At 36.4% G+C, this 19,088-nt stretch overlaps 1 protein-coding gene across 3 annotated transcripts in view; it reads left to right on the top strand.

Annotated features, from left to right (window-relative positions):
* SCAF8 (SR-related CTD associated factor 8) overlaps window positions 1–19,088 on the top strand; it is a 67,665-nt gene that overhangs the window by 20,791 nt on the left and 27,786 nt on the right. For all 3 annotated transcript variants that reach the window (XM_030447278.1, XM_030447280.1, XM_030447277.1), the window contains exons 2-7: window positions 4,741–4,824; window positions 6,379–6,423; window positions 9,437–9,598; window positions 12,324–12,480; window positions 14,045–14,175; window positions 17,483–17,659. In XM_030447278.1, the coding sequence (XP_030303138.1) occupies window positions 4,741–4,824; window positions 6,379–6,423; window positions 9,437–9,598; window positions 12,324–12,480; window positions 14,045–14,175; window positions 17,483–17,659 (756 nt within the window). The remainder of the gene's footprint in view (window positions 1–4,740; window positions 4,825–6,378; window positions 6,424–9,436; window positions 9,599–12,323; window positions 12,481–14,044; window positions 14,176–17,482; window positions 17,660–19,088) is intronic.

The raw sequence follows: 19,088 nt of genomic DNA, 5'->3' as shown, positions 1-19,088 counted from the left end.
GGTTTGCCATCTCATAGAATCATAGAATAGGCTGGGTTGGAAGGGACCTCAGAGATCATCGAGTCCAACCCTTGATCAACTACCGCCACAGTCACTAGACTATGGCACTGAGTGCCATATCGAGTCGCTTTTTAAATGTCTCCAGGGACGAAGAGTCCACCACCTCCCCAGGCAGCCCGTTCCAATGTCTGATCACCCTTCCGTGAAAAAATTCTTTCTAATATCCAATCTGAGCTTCCCCCGGCACAATTTAAGACCATGCCCTCTTGTCTTACTGAGAGTTGCCTGGGAAAAGAGACCAACCCCCGCCTGGCTCCATCCTCCTTTCAGGTAGTTGTAGAGAGCAATGAGGTCTCCCCTGAGCCTCCTCTTCTTCAGGCTGAACAGCCCCAGCTCCCTCAGCCTCTCCTCATAGGATCTGTGTTCGAGTCTGGAGGGACCCTGACAGGCTTGGGGAGAGGTTCCATGTGAACCACTTCAAGTTCAGCAAGGCAAAGTGCGAGGTCCTCCTTCATCTTGGCCAGGGCAATCAACAGCATCAGTAGAGACTGGGCATTGAACGAGTTGAAAACAGCCCTGCAGAGAAGGCCTTGGGGATATTGGTAGATGAAAAATTGGACATGAGCTGGCACTATGCACTTGCAGCTCAGAAAACCAGCCGTATCTGCATAAAAAGAAGTGTGACCAGCAGATTGAGGGAGGTGATTTTCCCTCTATTCCACTCTGGTGAGACCCTACCTGGAGTAATTCATCCAGTTCTGTGGTCCTCAGCACAAGGAGGACATGGCCGTCCATGGGACGTCCAAAGGACGGCCGTGAAGATGATCAGAGGGTTGGAGCACCTCTTCCATGAAGAAAGGCTGAGAAAGTTGGACTTAACTCAGCCTTGAAAAGAGAAGGCTTCAGTAAGACCTTATTTCAAGGCCTTTCAATGCTTAAAGGGAGTTTATAAGATAGATGGTGAGAGACTTTATACCCAGGGGCTGTAGTGATACAGGGCAAGGCTCAATGCTGTCGAACTAAAAAGGGGATAAGTTGAGACAGTTACAAGAAAAAAATTCTTTATATTAGGAATGATGAGGCACTGGAACAGGTTGCCCAGAGAAGCTGTGGATGCCCTGCCCATGGAAGTGTTCAGGGTCAGGTTGGATGGTGCTTTGAGCAATCTGATAGTGAAAGGTGTACCTGCCCATGACAGGGTAAGTTGGAACTAGATAATATTTAAAGATCCCTTATTTTAGGATTCTAAGCCTAAAGGGATTCCTGGTTAACTGTTAATAAAGTGTGATTTTGTTGAAGGTAGAGTTAAAATTGTGTGTGTTATCAGTTGGTGTTCTGGAAGAGGTGTATGCATGCTAGAATAGCTTTATTCAGAGAAGTGGAGAGTGTTCCACCTTCTTTCATTTGAGGGACTGAGCTATCCTGGGGATGTCAATGTCTTGTGTGGTTAAATTCTGTTTAGTACTATGAGATTGAGTTTAAAAATTTAAGAAATATCACATTTCTTAATTTCATAACCAAACCTTACGAAGAAAATAATTTCTTCAATAGTGAGTGTTGGGGTTGGTGTTGCAAAATTGCAAGTAGATATTTCACACTGGGCCCTCACTTTGTCCATTGCACAAAGCTGCTACTTAAGTTATCAAACATCACTGACTGACCTAAATCAGCAGTTTTCCAATGAAAATAAAATGTATTTATAGGAAAATAAAAGCTTCTAGTTCAGAAAAATAATTCAGAGAAGTGCTATTTTTTTCCCCTGTGCTTCTTTCACATACTAAATTTGGGGTTTGTGTTTTCTTTTAAGTGTCTGATAAAATGTGTGACAGGTGCATCCATTGTCCAAAAAGCCTGTTTCTACAGGAATATGTTCTTAATTTTGCTGTTTCTTTTGGTTAATTTTTTTCTAGCTTAAATTATCTGTCATTACTGCTGAGTTTGGTTCTTTGATACCTGGAGTAAAGTAAATAAAATAATGGGATGTTATTAATAATCCATGTTAATCTTGTTGGTTTTTGTCATCTTCTGGATGTGTGGTACTAAGGTACCTGATGGTATATAGCTGATGCTATGATGTGATGATCAGAGTGTGACTCTTCCGTGTTTCTCAACACTATTGCAGCTTTCTTGATGTCTCATCCCCTTTTGTGATAATTTCAAAGTTGTTGGACTGGTCAGGTGTGGCTCCAGCATTATTTACATGAGTCAGCAGTTCTGCATCCTTATAGCTATGTGTGTAATCAGTGAAGAATCTACTGTTCTTATCTCTTCTGGGACTGTTTTGAGGTTGGCAGGGTGGCTTCCTGAATCTTGGCTTATTCCATATTTACTCACATATCTGTGAATTGCTTTTATTAGTATTTTGGGCTTTGACAGTGCTGACCAGGAATACCCTAAGGCACTACCTGAATGCAAGCAAAATGTTTTTGGCACTGTGGTGGCTGCAGAAGTAGTTTAACTGTAGTTGCATATCATCCAGCCAAGCCAGTAGCCAGAATGAGTGACTCACAGACTGGTAAATCACCTGTGAGTAAGTGGAAGTTACTGACTGGAGACTTGATTTTCTGCCTCTTTTCTCCCTTTTCCTGCATGGTGGTGAAGAACATTTATGGCTTTGAATTCTAGAAGCATTTTGCATTTTGTTGTATAAGAAGCATGTAAGTAATTCAGAATGTTTTTCAAGAGCAATTAGCATTAGTGAGAAGGAGTAACAGTTGTTTTAAAACTGGATGTCTAGCTGCAAACTGGTTATAATTTCACTGTTTTAATGGCAGAATTTTCAAGCTGAGGAGACAGATATTTACACTTAGACAAACAGATTTTTATAAGCTTGTCTTTTGACAGCTCTACAAATAATTAGATAAAACTTCTTGACAGGAAAGGATAGAAAACAGGCATCTCATGTTTGTAGGGAGAAGAAATCGTATGTTGGAAACTCAAAGATAACTGAAAAATACTTGTTAGCTTCAGAGTGCTAAATTATTATAAGCAACTTGAGGAGCATGGTGTATAGTAAGGGTTGCCTAATCCATCCCACTGTGTGATCCTGTTTACTGCTAGTTTACATAGTTAAATGTAAACAATTCTGAATTACATGTTCTGAGTGAGAAGTCAACCACAAGTTGACTGAATCTTAGGAAATTAAAGATTGTTAGTATCTGTATGGTTATTAATCCATACAGATTAATAGACAACAGCCAATGTGTTGGATCACTCAGGGTGTGTAGTAGGAGAGGAGTCTTCTCGTTTGTTGCTTTTTCAATGACTTGTTTAATGGAAAACCTCCCAAATCTTTCTGTCTTTAGGAAGGAAAGAAAAAGTTGTCTATGGATGTCCATTTCCTTTATCAGTGCTGTATTTTTGAGCTAACGTGTTACTATGTTGTAAATATCATGTAAGTCAAGAACAACCTTAAAAGTGGTTTGGCAGTTTGTGTCTGGTCTTTCTTTGAATGAAAGTTGCAAATACAGAACAGTCCTTTGTTTGTTACCTGTAGCAAGACGAACCTCTTTTAGGGCACGGCGCTTCAAGGTCCAACCAGGTGTTCCAGCAGAGACTCACGAACAATGCTCAGGGCTGACTAGCCCAGATCAGTGCTATTGCTCCAAGAGCAACTGACCTCTCTGCTGGCTTGCTCAGGACTGAGCTGAGCCTGTGACTCAGGCCTCACCTTTCATTGGCCCCCTAATCCTGCTCATGCGTAGTAGGGGCCCACCCTAATCAGGCACAGGTGGGCTTAACAGAAGCTCATGCCACTCCATGGGAATTAGTGGCAACTGGTTGCCTCATTTCACTACAGTTACCACCTAAGGTTGAGGGCAAAAAAACAGCATTCTGTTCAAAGCTATATAATGTGAATAATCAGAGGCTTTCACAGGAAGTAAATAGCATTGGATGTGGAGTCCTGACTCAGTGTGAAGGAAGAAATTATTTCAAATTACCACCTATCAGTCATAGCTATGAAGTTAGTTCATGTACAAGTCTAACTATGTAACAAATTTCTGATGAATATCTGTCATACTGGATTGCTTCCTCTAGATGTATGTGCTAGTAAAAGAGCAGAATTATTACTGCATCCTGGGGAGAAAACTGTTGCAAAACTCTGTTTGTGTACTGGGGCTGTTTTGATGGTTAGATTTTAAAGCATTTACAAAGCTGTTTTTAAAATTAAGAAGAACCCAGCTGAATTTTTGGTTAAGCATATGTAATAGTTTTGATATATTAACATAGTGAATGAAGAAAGTCAATACTTTTTCCAAATCCACCCTTTTAAGAGGCGAAACTGCTACATGCTTATCCTCGCTTCAGCAGCTACATGATGATGAATATAGTAGGTATTTGGTTAAGCTTCTGTTACTCTTCCATAAAGGTAGTCAAGGATTTTAATTTTTTGCCCTAGTATAAAAACTTTATGAGAGCTACTGTATTTGCATATCATATGCATTCCTTTTGCAACTTCACCTTGCAGGTGTCTACTGTATTTAGTTATGTAAAACTAGGTATATAGGGACAATTGCAAAGAAAAACCTGTTACCATCTAAGCAGTTTGTATCCTGTTACATTTTACTGGGTCTTTTTGTTTTTTTTTAAATGGGGATGCCTTTTCTGATATAGTATACAGTTAAAATCCCATGAAAGTTAAAATTGGTGTTTTATTGTGGGAAATAATGTATTTTTATATACTGCTTAAATATGCAGGATAGATTTATGATAGCTTTTTTTTTATTATTTTTTTTCCAGTTGTACTCGCTAAATGATTATAAGCCACCCATTTCTAAAGCTAAAATGACACAGATCACCAAGGCAGCAATCAAGGCTATAAAGGTAAGAAAGTGGCTAACTTCATTTGACTTCCTTTCCATTTCTCATCTGTGTCAAAAGAACTGAATAGCTTCAAGAACTTGCTTTTAAACTTCCTAGTTCCCTTGTAGTGTGCAGTTTCCACGTTATGATCAAATGTGATAGTGATGGGATTTTCAGAAGACTGGAAGGCTTAATTTGTTGTGTGACTTTCATTTACTGGTTGTCATATGTGAGAAAGGATTATATCAACTCGACTCTCTTTAGAACTCAAAGACAGGTTTTTTCCCTCGTTTTGAAAAGGAAAGATTGACATTGTATGAGAACAGATGAATAAACATAAAACTACAGTTTCTCATCTCTCCCTTCCCCCTCTCCCTCCAAAAAAGTATGTAAGACATGGGTGCCTGTGGATCAATACCATTGTTAATATCTAACTTCATTTCAGTAAATTCCTAGCATAGCTTTTCATGGGTGTTGTTCATAGATTTTACTTTTTATGTTGCTTAAATACAAGTTGTTCTTAAGTTTTAGCATTGGTAAGGTAAAGACCTTTCTTGCCACCTAGTAAACCTAATTACTAAACAACAAAGAAGCAGCAGAAATTAGCTCTGAAAAATGGTGAAGAAAATAAGTATGCCACTAGTGCTATGCATTAAAACACATGGAACCTCATTGAGAGCTGAAAAATGTGATAGGGTAAAAGCAAAAAACGACAGGAACTTGTGCTGTTCATACCTATGTTCCTCTGAGAATGCAGCTATGTTTTCAGATAATAAAATACATATTGGTGTTCTGTGCAATTTGGAGAGAGAGCGAGTTGTTTGATCAAAGAAGAATTAAATTCACTGTATGTCTTAAATAAAAGAACTATGTAATTTTTAGTCTATGTGTTGCAGAATAATGACAATGCTAAATACTCATTGAATGTAAACAATGAGTAACTGATAGTAAATATTTAAAAATTAAACTAAATTAAACAAATGATACCAAAATGTTTTATCATATATTTAAGGTGGAAATCTTCCTTCTACTCTTATCAATAAATAACATTTAATTGCGTAGAGCAGTTGTTGAGGTGATATAGAGCCATTTTGATGATGTGAGTTTTAAAGAAACAAAACAAAAAAGAGAGAGCAAAAACCTAGGCCAATTTTAAAGCAAAAGTATAGATGTTATGCTCATGTTTTTATGTTATTAACATAAACACTTGGAAAAGAAACACAACACAGATAAGTTCTCTGCTTGGTAACACTAGGCTACCATCTTCAGTCGTGTACAGTGAAATAATCACATGCTTTTTAAGGAACAGTTATATTAATCTCTTGATTGTCACTAAATAAGTACAATATAAAAAAAAATCCAGTATAAAAAACCTTCAGAAGGTGGTAAAAAGTAAGATTAGCTTTCTTACATGTTGTTAAATGTTCTAAAGAAAACAGCACGCTCACCTGTGTATGTTGGATTTCTGGTTAATCAACCAAAGTTTCTGATTCTGTTTTAATTATCTATATTACATAACTTGAACAAATATATGCATTTTCAGATTTTCTTCTCTTTTGAAATTTTATTTTTCAGTTCTACAAGCATGTTGTACAAAGCGTTGAGAAGTTCATTCAAAAGGTAAGTCAGTCATGGCTAATTTAGGTTAGCACTGAGAGAAATGTCCTCATTTTGGCTTACTGAGTATTGTAGACCATCAGGCTTTTCAGTCAGATTGACTTTGTGCTAGTAATCAGTAGCTGATCATTTTCCATTATGCAGAAAGACAAATATTTTAGCCTCATTTTGTAGTTAGGATGTACTTTTATCTGAATGACTGTCTATAGTGTCTTAGGACTACTTCTGCATGTATTCATTTAGTGGTAAAAGAGGCTGTTAGCATAGTCTGTGTGAACAGCTGACAGCAAAAGACTTGACAGTGATTTGGTAAGTGGCAGCTGGCTTGGCTTTTTTGCCAGGTTTTCCCTTAGATCTTAAAGCTAAATGGAAGGTGACCGTTCAGCCTCATCCTTTGTGTAGTAGGTGTAGCATTTTATTTGGTGGGTCTTGCTAGTAATTTAAACCATAAAATACTTCTGTGATTAGCCTGGAACGAATTGTGGGAAAATGATTCTGAATAACAAAGAATTTTATTGCATTTTGTTTTCTTGCAAAAGTTTAATCATTCTTGGGTAAAACTGCATTTTGCCTCCAGCTGGCAATGCATGCATTCCAATTTTTGGGTCTTTCCTCCTTGACTGCATACTTCCTGATTGTTCCATTGATCATTTTGGTACTGAGTTTCTTCTCCATTTATAAATTTGAATGAATTATGAACAAACTGTCTTTTTTGTCTTGACTAGAAAGCTAGAGCAGTTAGTCTGTGAATGTTGCAATGTTAAGTGCAGTTTTTCTTCTGTTATCCATTTTACCAAGCTATGTCAGTAACCTGTTTTCCTCATTACCTTTTATTTCTTGGTGCCCAGTGTATGCTGTAGAGCCTTTTTGGCAGTGGTTGGGCCGTGTAAACAGAGTTCAGCTTCACCTTGGTATTTTCAGCTGTCTCAGAACAGTTAATAAATGACATATTTAGGTACTAGAACATCAGTGCTATGTGGAAAAGGTGTCATATGTATGTTTTATGGCAGTAGTGAACACTAGTAGTATACTTCACTATTGCTGCTAGTGTTTTGTCAAGTAGTTGTTTTCTAGGGAGTTGCCTCTGACTTTTTCTGCCTCTAAGAAAAGGGATCAAATCCTCTGATCCCAGTTGAACACAGACATAGGAGAATGAGAGCATGTGTACATATTACCCATCTCTGATCGGTAGCACTTTGGAATTTCATGTCCTAAAATTAATCTGGAACAAGTTCCAAATACTACTCTTTAGTTACAGTGGCTGGGATTGGCGATTCTGTATTTGGAGGTCTGAGAAAAGATTTATCTTCTGAATTAGAGAGAGGAATTAGACCAGCTGTGTGTGACCCCCTCCACAATCTACTAGGAGAATGGATTATCATCACATATTTGTGTTCATCATCACACACTTGTGTTCAGTGTCTAGTAGTACTTGGTGGGAGTGTTCTGCACTGCTCATTGCTCCTTAGAAAAGGCAGCTGTATGTTGGTATTAATAACCTTGTTAGTTAGTGATCACTGTGGATTAGATGTTCCCTTTGGTGGCCTTGATGTGTTTCTTTAAGTATTTCTTGAACAGTTTAGGGAAATGTGCAAAATTAATAACATCAGCCAGTAAATTCTTTTTTTAATAGAATTTGAGATATGCAGATGCTAGTCATTTGGTGGTATTTATGGACTTAATTTGTATGTGTGGAAGAAAATTGGATTATTTTTCTGGCAATAATCACTTCAAGCTAAAACAATCACTTCAAGCTAAAACTCAAGGCTACTGAATTTTCCTTAAAATCTGCCATAGACTTGTCAAGAGTGATGTCAGTGCCATCTCAGGTTACTGTTGATTCTTCACTACTAAAATATTTTCTTTCTTCTTATTTTTTATTGATTTGAATACAATGAAAAGTTGTCAGTTCTGTATACAGAATACTCTCTTGTGGTAATAATTTAGCTAAGATTACGTATTATATCCAATTAGATTTTAATATATTAAGTCTGGTAATGCATGTTTAGTCTCAAAAGGAAGGCACACACATTCTTAAAAGTAAAGAATGTCATGCTTAAACACATCAAACCATATTCAGAGCTGAAAATAAAAGCTTTATCGAAGTTAAAAATGTTAGCAAATCAGTGCTTTTTAAAACAGGGAACTTAGAGCATGTTTATAGACTACCTGAATGGGAATGGATGTACTTTCCCACGTTTTCCATAGTACCTTGTGTGTGTGTGTGTACAACCAATATTCCTGAAATGAATCCATGTCATAGTATATTGTAGTGATGACTTAATTCATTCTGTCTTAAAAACTGGTTACAGTAGTCTGGTACGGTTAGTTTGCAATTAAAAAGACAAAAATTGTAGTTTTAGTTGTTAAATAAGTACCTAAGTAATTAGTATTGTACTTAGCAGATGTTTAAAAATACCATGCTGTTTATAGATTATGCAAGTTTTCCAGAGTTTTAAAATAAGTATTACTGGTATATTCTCCACCAAACAGATGTCCAAATAAAAAATATTTTCATTTTTGCAGGGGGAGAATATACCACACACTAATTACAACAGTGTAAAAAAAAGCAAAGAAATGTTAACTTTCATGTTGACCTTGATCAAAAAGAAGGACAAAAATATTTTTAATTATATTTACAGCTAATCACAATGTACTGTTAAGAGTCTACTCATGCTTCATATTGCTCTCTTAAAATAGATGTGTACATTTTAAAAGGATATGTGGTGAATGTTCTGATTTTTAATAGCTATATTCTAGGTCTTTTTTTAGTGGTAGGAAATCGATTTCAAATAATTTACGTATTTGAAGAATACATATAGATGTGGTAATTTGAACATTAAAGGTTCAGTATTTTTTACAGAGTTTCATTTTCAGGACAATTTATTAAGTAGAGACCATTTTAGTAATACATTGACCCTTATAAAAATTAGATGGGACCATTCATATTTGTTCTGCCATTAGTATTTTTTGTTATTTTTCACATATACATATTTTAAATTATCATTCTTTGTAGTGCAAACCAGAATACAAAGTACCTGGTCTGTATGTCATTGACTCCATTGTGAGACAGTCCCGACATCAGTTTGGACAAGAAAAGGATGTATTTGCTCCAAGATTCAGTAATAACATCATCAGCACTTTCCAGAACTTGTACCGTTGTCCTGGAGATGACAAGGTAAACCACTTACAGATTTTTGTAATGAAAACAATCATTAGTGTGTTGTCTATGAAGAATAAAGATTTTAGTATCACTTTCTGCTTGATAGAGTAGACCTAATTATAGACTTGCACATTTATATCTATTTCTTTAATTTTGCTTGTCTGATGTAGAGATGGGGGAAAACACATCCAGTTAGATTGTTTAGACTTTTGGAAAAGTTTTCAGGAGGACTGAAAGGATTTGAATTAATGTATTAGTGGGAAAAAAATAAGCAGACACATGGTAGAGAATCGTATTCAGTCTTTTATTGGCATCTTCCACTCTTCTGTGAGAAAATGAGCAAGCAGGTTTTGTATATTGTCAAGGAATAAATAACTTTCTTAGTAGCATTATCTTCAGTACAAGCTAACGTGTTTTGAACCAAAAGAGCAATAGAGAAACAGCAAAAGTTATCTTTCCTTTTATACTGAATCTACCAACAGCTGAGTAAGGCCTAACTTGAGTATCTTGACCCAATAGTTCAGCTTTCCCTTGTACCACAGTAGTCAAGATCACTACCAAATTACCTTTATAGTAAGTGGAAATAGCTAAGAGTGCAGACAATTCAACTTCCTTCGTGCTTGTCACTTATTTTACAGTAGCTGGTTTCTTCTTATGGCATTGAAAAACTGCAAAAAGATGAGAAGTGCAGGGGGCTTTATCTCCATGTAAATGTGTATGGTAGAGTTATTAAGTGAAGTAGTAAGCAAGGCAGGACACTGCAAAGGAGAGAAATAGAGATTATTCTTTTGAGTAGTTCTATGCATTCCTACTGCTTTATTTTCCAGCCAAAGATCAGAAAACCCAGACATCCACGGAAGGTGATTAAGACCAATTCAGCCATTGCATGTGTTCTATAGTTGTCTTAGGATTCCTGCCATCTTACAGAAGTTTAGACCTCTGCAGGAAAATAAGTTGGGATCTGCAAATTTTGAGTGATTGGAAAAATTCTGCTATGGATGCACTCTGCACCTGAGTTTTGGGGTGCTATCGATCAGGTTATTTAAGATAAATTACAATTTTCCAGCCTGGTTTTAGGCTATTTGCATAATAATCTTTTTGTTGCTTCCATTCCATACAATGTTTTATGTATAAATAGGCATGATAGTTAACTTGTGTATTTCTTTGCTTAGTTGTATGCCTTAAGCAGTATTACTTTGTTTTATATAATTATTTAGCTTACAACTCTGGGAAATATACTAGCACAGAAATAGCCTTATTTGTTGAAGAAGAGGTGGCACAAGAATGGGCAATCTGACTTTAAAAAAAAAAAGAAGTTAGAGTAAATACCTTGTAGGGTAACAAGTAATGCCACTTATCCTGGGATATTTCAATGCATAATAGCTAATATATCACACTGGAGGTGTTTGATGTGAAGAGGGATAATAAAAGAGTCTGTTTATGGTCTGTAGAGTTCCTATCAGTTAGGGAAAACATATTTCACAGTCTGAAGTCTTGCTGCTATGTTGCATATGGATTCAGTATTATAGGAAAGTTTTTTTGCTGTGAAAGTAATTACCATGTATCTGACCCAGCAAAAATTGTGCTGTCAAAGGTACTAAGATACTGTACCTGTTTTCTAGCATTTTGATTTTTAATCTGATTAAAAGCATAACAGAGAAGTACAAGTTGTCTTTATATGAACAAATGTGGGGGGTTGTTTTGTTTTTAAGTCAAGCAAAAGTACAGTAACATTTCATTTAAAGTCACGAAAAACCCCGCTGATTCCTTCATCTGGCTCAGACATAGAAAGTGCAAGGGGGAGGCACAGAACAAGTCTTATATTCCTGTTTTAGGTAGAAGCAGGAAGTTAGAGCTTCTGATGGATTTGTTAAGGACTGCTTTATAAAACAAACTTTCAAAGAAGGAAGACTGGCATGCTGTAATGCTGAATAAAAGCCTTCAGAGATTTCTTTAAAGGAACTCTAAATTAGGTGAAGATTCAGCACTTCTCTCTGAAAGGTTAAGTGTCCTGATAGAGTTCTGGACAAGCAGACATTTTTTTCCTTTGTTGTAAACATTGTGGTTAAGTACTCTATGTTCAAGTTTTATACAATTTGAATAATAAACCATATCCATGACAGCAAACACAAAATCCTATGAAGAACTTTATGCTCTTTATAATACAATTAACTGCCCACCTTGCCATATTCCAGTTTAAACTGTTAAATTCATTTCAAGAGAGCATGCAAAATATTGAGCTACTTTCCTAATAAAAGTAGTTAGCAGTCTTATTAATGTGTGCCAAATTTTCTGTAGACATAAATAATTTTGGATTATAGGTAGATCAGAATTGCATTCATTTATGTTGACTACAAAAGTTTAGGGCACTAATAATTTCTCACTTTAATTAGTAATGTTTTAAAATGCTTCCTTACAATAATTTTCCTTCCATACTGCCTTCCAAGAGTAAAGGTACAAACGAAGCAGATAATATTTTAATGTATTTTGTTTTCTGTTGAGACAAGACTGTTGCTGTGTGCATAACAGTGTTTACTGTTGCCTAGGGTCAGCCTTAGGTTCATATCTTGCACATCTGTTGTGTGAGCCAGTATAATTGTTCTTATATTTCTTACTGTTTGTAAACCTAAATGTGCTTCAGTCGAGCCAGACAGACATTGCTAGTTAAGAAATTCATAATTGATAATAACAAGAAAGGTAAGCATGACTTGGGTCTTCTGTTATCGTTTCTTCATTTTAGAGTAAAATTGTTAGAGTGCTAAATTTATGGCAGAAGAATAATGTGTTCAAGAGTGAAATTATCCAACCTCTCTTGGATATGGCAGCAGGAATTCCTCCTCCAGTTGTGACCCCTGTCCTGCCCAGCACTACAGCTGCTATGAGCAACAATACGCCAGGTAAACAAAAACAGGTTAAAATCATACCTTTGAATCAAAACACTTTTGTCAGTTTTGTTATGTTGGCTGTTAACATGCTGAGAAAGCTCACTGGTTTCCTTTAGGCAAATCAAGTGAATGCTAGAAACAAATGCATTATAGCCAGCATCTGTATCAGGGAAACAGCAGAAACAAGAGGCAGCCTGTTATGTTTACTTCCTAGCTGTATACTATAAATTTATTCAGATTGAGTAACTGTGATAAGACCTACTTTTGCACTTGAAAGTCAAAACAGGAGATCATTGGAAGAGTTAAAAACCCAACACACCATTTAACTGCTATCCGTGTTAATTAGTGATGCCACAGTTGAGAGAAATGAAAGAGAATACATTGCTGTGGCTTTTGCTGTTGGTACGACAGAGGTTGCCGAGTAGTGTCAGACAGTGGTCTTGCTATGCTGGCCAACAGCCAGTGATTCCAGGAGGAAAAAACACACTTTGACAATACAGGCTGCAGCCAGTGACATACCTCCCTCTCCTTCAGAGCTGAATTATGTGAGCCAGAAATCATTCTGGAGATCCATTTGGACAAAATGCTGTTCATGGAGTATGTTCCAGGCTACCAGATGCTCACATTGTTGTATATGCAGACTTGACAGTTTTGTGCTCTAAGCACTTATGTAGGTAGATGGTGGGTCACTGGCTTTTCAACTTCTTTCGCTTTGTGGAGAATTTTTTCATTCAAAGTTGGGAAATTTTACATATAGAAATTATTTTTGACACATATTTGCCATCCAACTTTTGCTGCTCCCATAATGAAAAGCAGTCAGGTGAACAAATCCGTCTTATTTTTTACAGATGTCAGGAGATAATGTAAAAGTTCTGGCTCTTGGATTGGATTTACTACATCTTGTAGCTGATTTCTTTTTTTTTCAGAAAATTTATTACTTGAAATTGTTGAAATCGTAGCTTTACTATAATGCTATTTTAAAGTTGGATGCAAATTGTCTTTTAAAACAGTAAAGTAATTTGCATGTAGCATTCATCAGCATATCTCTGCTTCTGAGCTGAAAGCATGAGTATTTGCAGGGTTAGAGGATCCTTCTGGATTATGGCATGAAACTCATTATCAGATTGCTGATTTAGTCTCAGTGTTCCTCTGGAGAAAAAATGGTAAGACAATCAATCTTCATAAATCCAGGTGCTGCAGGTTGAAATTTTTAGATAGAATCTGTGAGGCTCCCCCTGGAGATAAAGTGCAAGTCCAGTAATCATGGACTAGCAGGTGTTTCTCAGTAGATTGCTGACAGCTATCATTTAATATATATTTTTTCAATTAAATGGTTTGTATTACTGTGTGAAACCTATTTATTGTGTGTTAATCAGTGGTTTTGTTAGTAGTCCCCATAGGTCAGTAGCAGAAAGAGCTGCGAAGTACAGTTATACAAAGTAATTATGCTTTTCTAACAGTAGTTTACTGAGTTTCTCTCAGTAGTTAAGAGTAGTCAGAACTCTTAGTAGTTCTAACAGTAGTTTTAAGCCTGCATGTTAAAATATTTTGATATATCAGATTTTCTCTTTTTTAGGAACACCTGTGACTCCAGTTACTCCAGCCAATGTGGTACAGAGTTTACCTGATCCTTGGGTGTCTCAGATTGCTAACACAGATACCCTTGCTGCTGTTGCACAGATTTTACAGAGTCCTCAAGGCCAACAGGTAAATATTTTGTAGGCAGTTGCAATGTACGCTGTTTGATACTTTGTGTCTTTAAGGTCACTTGGAGAATACTGCTTCCAGGCATGTCTCTTAGTCTCAGTATCCATGTTGATTATCTGAGGTTTTTCATCCCACTTAAGTTCTAGGTAAACTAAAACTTCTGTTACCTTGGTTGTTCCATAAGCATCACAGAATGTGACTTAAGATGGGATGGTCTATAATAGGTACTTTTCTATAAAATATTGCAGATGACTGAATCAAGAGCTGCATTAAGATTTCATGGGCATAGGTATAAAATAAAATGCCAGTTTAAGCATATTTCACTGCTGTATGCCCAAAGAAGTTAAACATAGTACAGAATTATGTAATGGCAGTATACTCATTCTGGAAGTGCATTGTATGTTGATTCTTTTCTTTTATCTTATCTTGCTATCAGTTTTTATTTTGCAACGTTCAAAAATAAGATCTTAGATGTGACTGTGTACCTCAGTTTCCAAATGTTTTTGGAGTTTCTAAACTAAAAAAAAAAAAATGATTTGATGTGCAGCATACATTGAACTACTACCTCAGAAGTTGAGCACAGACAGCTGACTTTCTGTTAAAATGCAGACCATTTTTCAGTTTGTGGTAGAACTCTGGTACTAGCATAACTTTGGCATTATGATATTTATTTGGACTGAGGAATAGGATGTTCTACCTGCTGGGGTAGTAAACAAAAATCCCCATGCATATGAATGAGAAGTAGGCACCAGTGGGCAGTTACCAAGCACTGATGTTGACAATGACAGCAACTTTGTGATGTTGTTTTACCATGTTCAGCTGAGCAGTCATCTGTAATTGTTTATAAGTCAAGCAGAAGGAGTATTTTCATCTCTTACACTGTAAGAAATGGAAAAATGGAGCAACATGAGTTTATGGGATACTTTGTTAAGTGTAGAGGAAATAGTGGAATAGATCTCAAGGAAAGGATGTGAAGTGAGACTTGGAAATACATGGAAAGTCAGTAAAGTGATTTTAAAGATTATTACCTATAGACTATTCTGGAAAAAAAAAGGATGAAAAGAAAGTTTATGAACATGAGAAGGGATTAGAGTTTTAAGGACAGCAGATGACAAAGAAGTAGCAAATGAATATTTAGCTCATAATGGTAAAATAAGGAAGATAATGGATTTTGAGGGGGAAAAGATGGTCTTAAGCAGAATTGTGGAGACAATACTGTGTATGTGCAAATCTCTAGGATTGGTGGATGAATTTGCAGCATTTGATTGCATCCTGTCTGTCTCTTCTTCCTTTTCTCCAAGCCACTACCACCCCCTGCCAATTTCCAAAGTCCTTGATTTCATTTTAAGACTGTGTTTTATGTGTGAGAATGGATGTAAGTAAATTGAGAGACTAGATATAGGAGAGGGTGGGATAAGAAAAATGTGACCACTAAAAATGTGAAAACAGCTAGAATGGTGACCATGCAGGATTTTCCCACTCCAGGGCTTCCATCTCAGTTTCTTCAGTTTGATTCCTTCCTACTCAGTGTAACACACAAGGTTAATCAGCCAAATTTACTCATCTTTTGTGGATTTGTCAAGAAAGGAGGGTGAGCTTTGCCTATTTCAGTAATCAGCTCTTGGTGAGGTAGAACAATAACTGAAGCATTTTCAAAGGCTCTTCTGTATAAGGAGTCTGTATAATACTTTTTAAAGAATAAGAGGAGTTGTTTCGCATTATCATGAGGTAACTGAAAAAACAGCATGATACATTTTTCCTGCATTTTGGAAAAGAAGATCAAGCTAAATCAGCTTATGCAGAGTTCTAATGAGCCCTAGTAAGAAGGGGGGATTGAACCCTGTAAGAGTGCAGTGGTGAACCCCATGAGAAGATGAGAAGGGGGAATATGAATGTAATCAGGAATTTACATTGGCATAGTTTGAATTACCTGGATTTGCTCAGCCTTTTTTTCCAGAAATACCCAAAGGTAAGGTTCCAGTGGTTTCTCTTATAGAAGGTGTTAAGAGGTCTTATTTCCATAGGGGTAACATTTTTTCCTTTTGTGTTAAGTTAAATTGCTTCAGTTATGGGAGCATCTCTGTTGAACAGATTACTACACCTGCACAGGAAAAAGCCTTTTATTTCATCACTGGGAGATCCCCTTTTAAAAATGTATATACAAATAGGAAGTTAGAGGAAGGAAACCCAAGATTCACCAGGAGGTTGGATTGTGCATGTGTTCTAAAAAGACCTAGAAGATATTATATTTTTCTTTATTATTCTCCTCTGGATTTGAAGGAAGATACTCTTAGGGTATCCTGATACACTCTCATGAAATGTCTTAGGTCCATCCACTACACTTCTGACAGTTCCTTCTCTGATTGTGTTTAGTACTCATTCTAGTACACTAAAATCCTAGACCTCAGCAGGGTTGCATGTGGAGTTTTTAATAGACAAACCATCCCAACCACCACACCACTCCCCAAAAGTATTTCAAAATAATATTTGAAGCATTCAACGCTATTTTAAAAAAACGTTTTTTTTAATATTTGTCTTCTGGCATTACCTATACCTTGTTTTTATTGTAAACATTGTTTTTACTTTACGTCTGTTGCCCCAGAGCTGCTGCTTCTGGTTGAACATTGCATCTAGGCAATTTTTATTCAGAGCTATACAGAGCCCAGAGTCTGTTATGGTGCAGACAAATCATATTCCCAGTTCCTAGTTAATTTACTTTTTAAGTTCTCTTAACTCAGCAAGGGAATTGACTTCTGTCAACACAAATGTGAATTTCAGCATGAGATTTTCCTTGTGACTAATTCAGAGACATTAGTGCAAGCTGTTTGTACAGACACATTGCATCAACCTAAAGTGGAGCTTGCAACAGTGCAGCTATTTTTTCTACATAATTGTTAAAGCATACAGGTTTTTCATAATATAGGTGGACCCTTAGGAAGCTGGAGTAGGTAGGCTAACAGATTTTTTTCAGGTCAGAAGGAATCAAACTGGAGAAACAGAAGAGGGGGAACCCTAGAAAGCAGGAAATCCTGAGTGGTGACTGGTCATCATGCAACCTGTCAGAGCAAGTTAGGAGGAAGAAGCATCTGCATGTCTTTTCAGCCACTGAAAACAAATTAGCCAGTAAGTGGGAACAAAATTTGCCATAAACAAAACCAAGTTAAGTTGAAATAACAGCCACAGGTTAGATGATACTGCATTCCTGAGGTGGTTTTTTTTCCTAATTGGAAGGGGAAAAGACTAGTTTGTTATTTGCTTTTTAAAAAATTTGTCTTGGGTGATGCATTTGTTATATTTTCTGTTTTAGCTTCAGCAATTGATACAGACACTGCAGATACAGCAGCAAAAACCTCAGCCTTCACTACTTCAAGCCCTGGATGCTGGTCTTGTCGTTCAGTTACAGGCCCTCACAGCACAACTTACAGCTGCAGCTGCTGCTGCTAACACACTTAATCCGTTGGAACAGAGTGTCTCTTTTAATAAGGTAGAAGTAGAATAAAAGAAATTTGAAGAAATATTTATTGTTAAAATATATATGTAAGTGAAAGTTGTCTTTTGGATTTTGCGGTTTGACTTTAGAGCTACTAAAAATACATTAATATACAATAAAGTGCTCTATGTTGAAAATGAAAAAAAAGTAGAGAGAGTATTACAAATTAAAATACTCCTTTTGTATGAGTTAGGGCATTTCATAAAGTATCTTGAATTGGAAGGGACTCATAAGGGTCATCAGGTATTAAGATGCATTTGATTTAGCAAAGTTAAGTCAATATTACATGTTTTTCTTCACCCTTTGTAACACTGTGGTAAGTATTGAACATGTCTTGTATTTCCATTCGCTGTATTTGTGATCTGAGGTATAAAGTTATTTCTTAGAAGGCAATGAAAGGGAAACATACGGATATTTATATGGGCTGTTTTCCCAGAAGGGCAGAATGTGACTAGACTTGAAATTTTCTTAAATGCCAAGAAAAGTTCTAAACTTAGCCACATATTTATAGTAAGTGAAGGTGTGCCTCTCTTGATTATTGCACAACTTAGCTGGAGCACATGGGAGGAATTGGCATTCTGATGAGATGTTTATGTAGCTTGAGAGAGTTAGGCTTGATGCTCTTCAGCTAGTTTATGGCACTAATTACACGCAGAGGTCTTGTCATGAAAGTTGTCAGCATAGTGTATGTACATTATTGTGATTTCTGGGACTTGGAAAGTAATTGTTGTGGATCGAATTCTTGTGTCAGGGTGCTTATTTACAAGGTTTCAGTGTTGATTTGGTTTTGTAAGCTGTAGAAGGCTTGTGTTTGTAGAATGTGATCTGTACCTCAGTTCTGCATGATAATACATCTCAAATTCTTTGCTCAGTGATCTGTAGCACAACTCTGAATTGATTATGTATGTGTTGTGAGCCCATCAAGGCTTTTACTTAAAAGTTGTTTAGTCTGCTTTGCAGAACTAGCATGTAATTTAAAGCTTTATTTTTATTAATGGAATGCAGGTGGTACCATGCCTATTTTCTACTTTTTCTGAGGTTTGAGGATTTCTGAATGTAGGTGTTATAAAAGAGTACATATCAATATATATATATATATATATATATATAAAATGGCCAGTCTTATTTTTGCAATGCTAAGTTTTGGAGATAATAATGTTCCTTGCTTGTTTTAATGGTTTCTCAGCACCAATATCATCTGCCACCTGAATCCCACTTCTCAATAGCTGAAGATCATGAGTCATAATGATGTAGTTCTGTTACTCTTTCCTTCCATTTTATTATATAATTAATTGTATAATTTTTTCCTAGACATCGCAGCCTTAATAAACAAAATGTTAAAATGACAATATTTATTTTTATAAGAAGCATGTACATCACTCTTTTAATTTGGATAAGGAGTAAGCTTTTGTGGTGCCACTGC

The sequence above is a fragment of the Calypte anna genome, chromosome 3 (genome assembly GCF_003957555.1).
Source record: "Calypte anna isolate BGI_N300 chromosome 3, bCalAnn1_v1.p, whole genome shotgun sequence".
NCBI lineage: Eukaryota > Metazoa > Chordata > Aves > Apodiformes > Trochilidae > Calypte > Calypte anna.
Note: the sequence above shows the minus strand (reverse complement) of the source record. Positions and strands in the feature narration are given on the sequence as shown.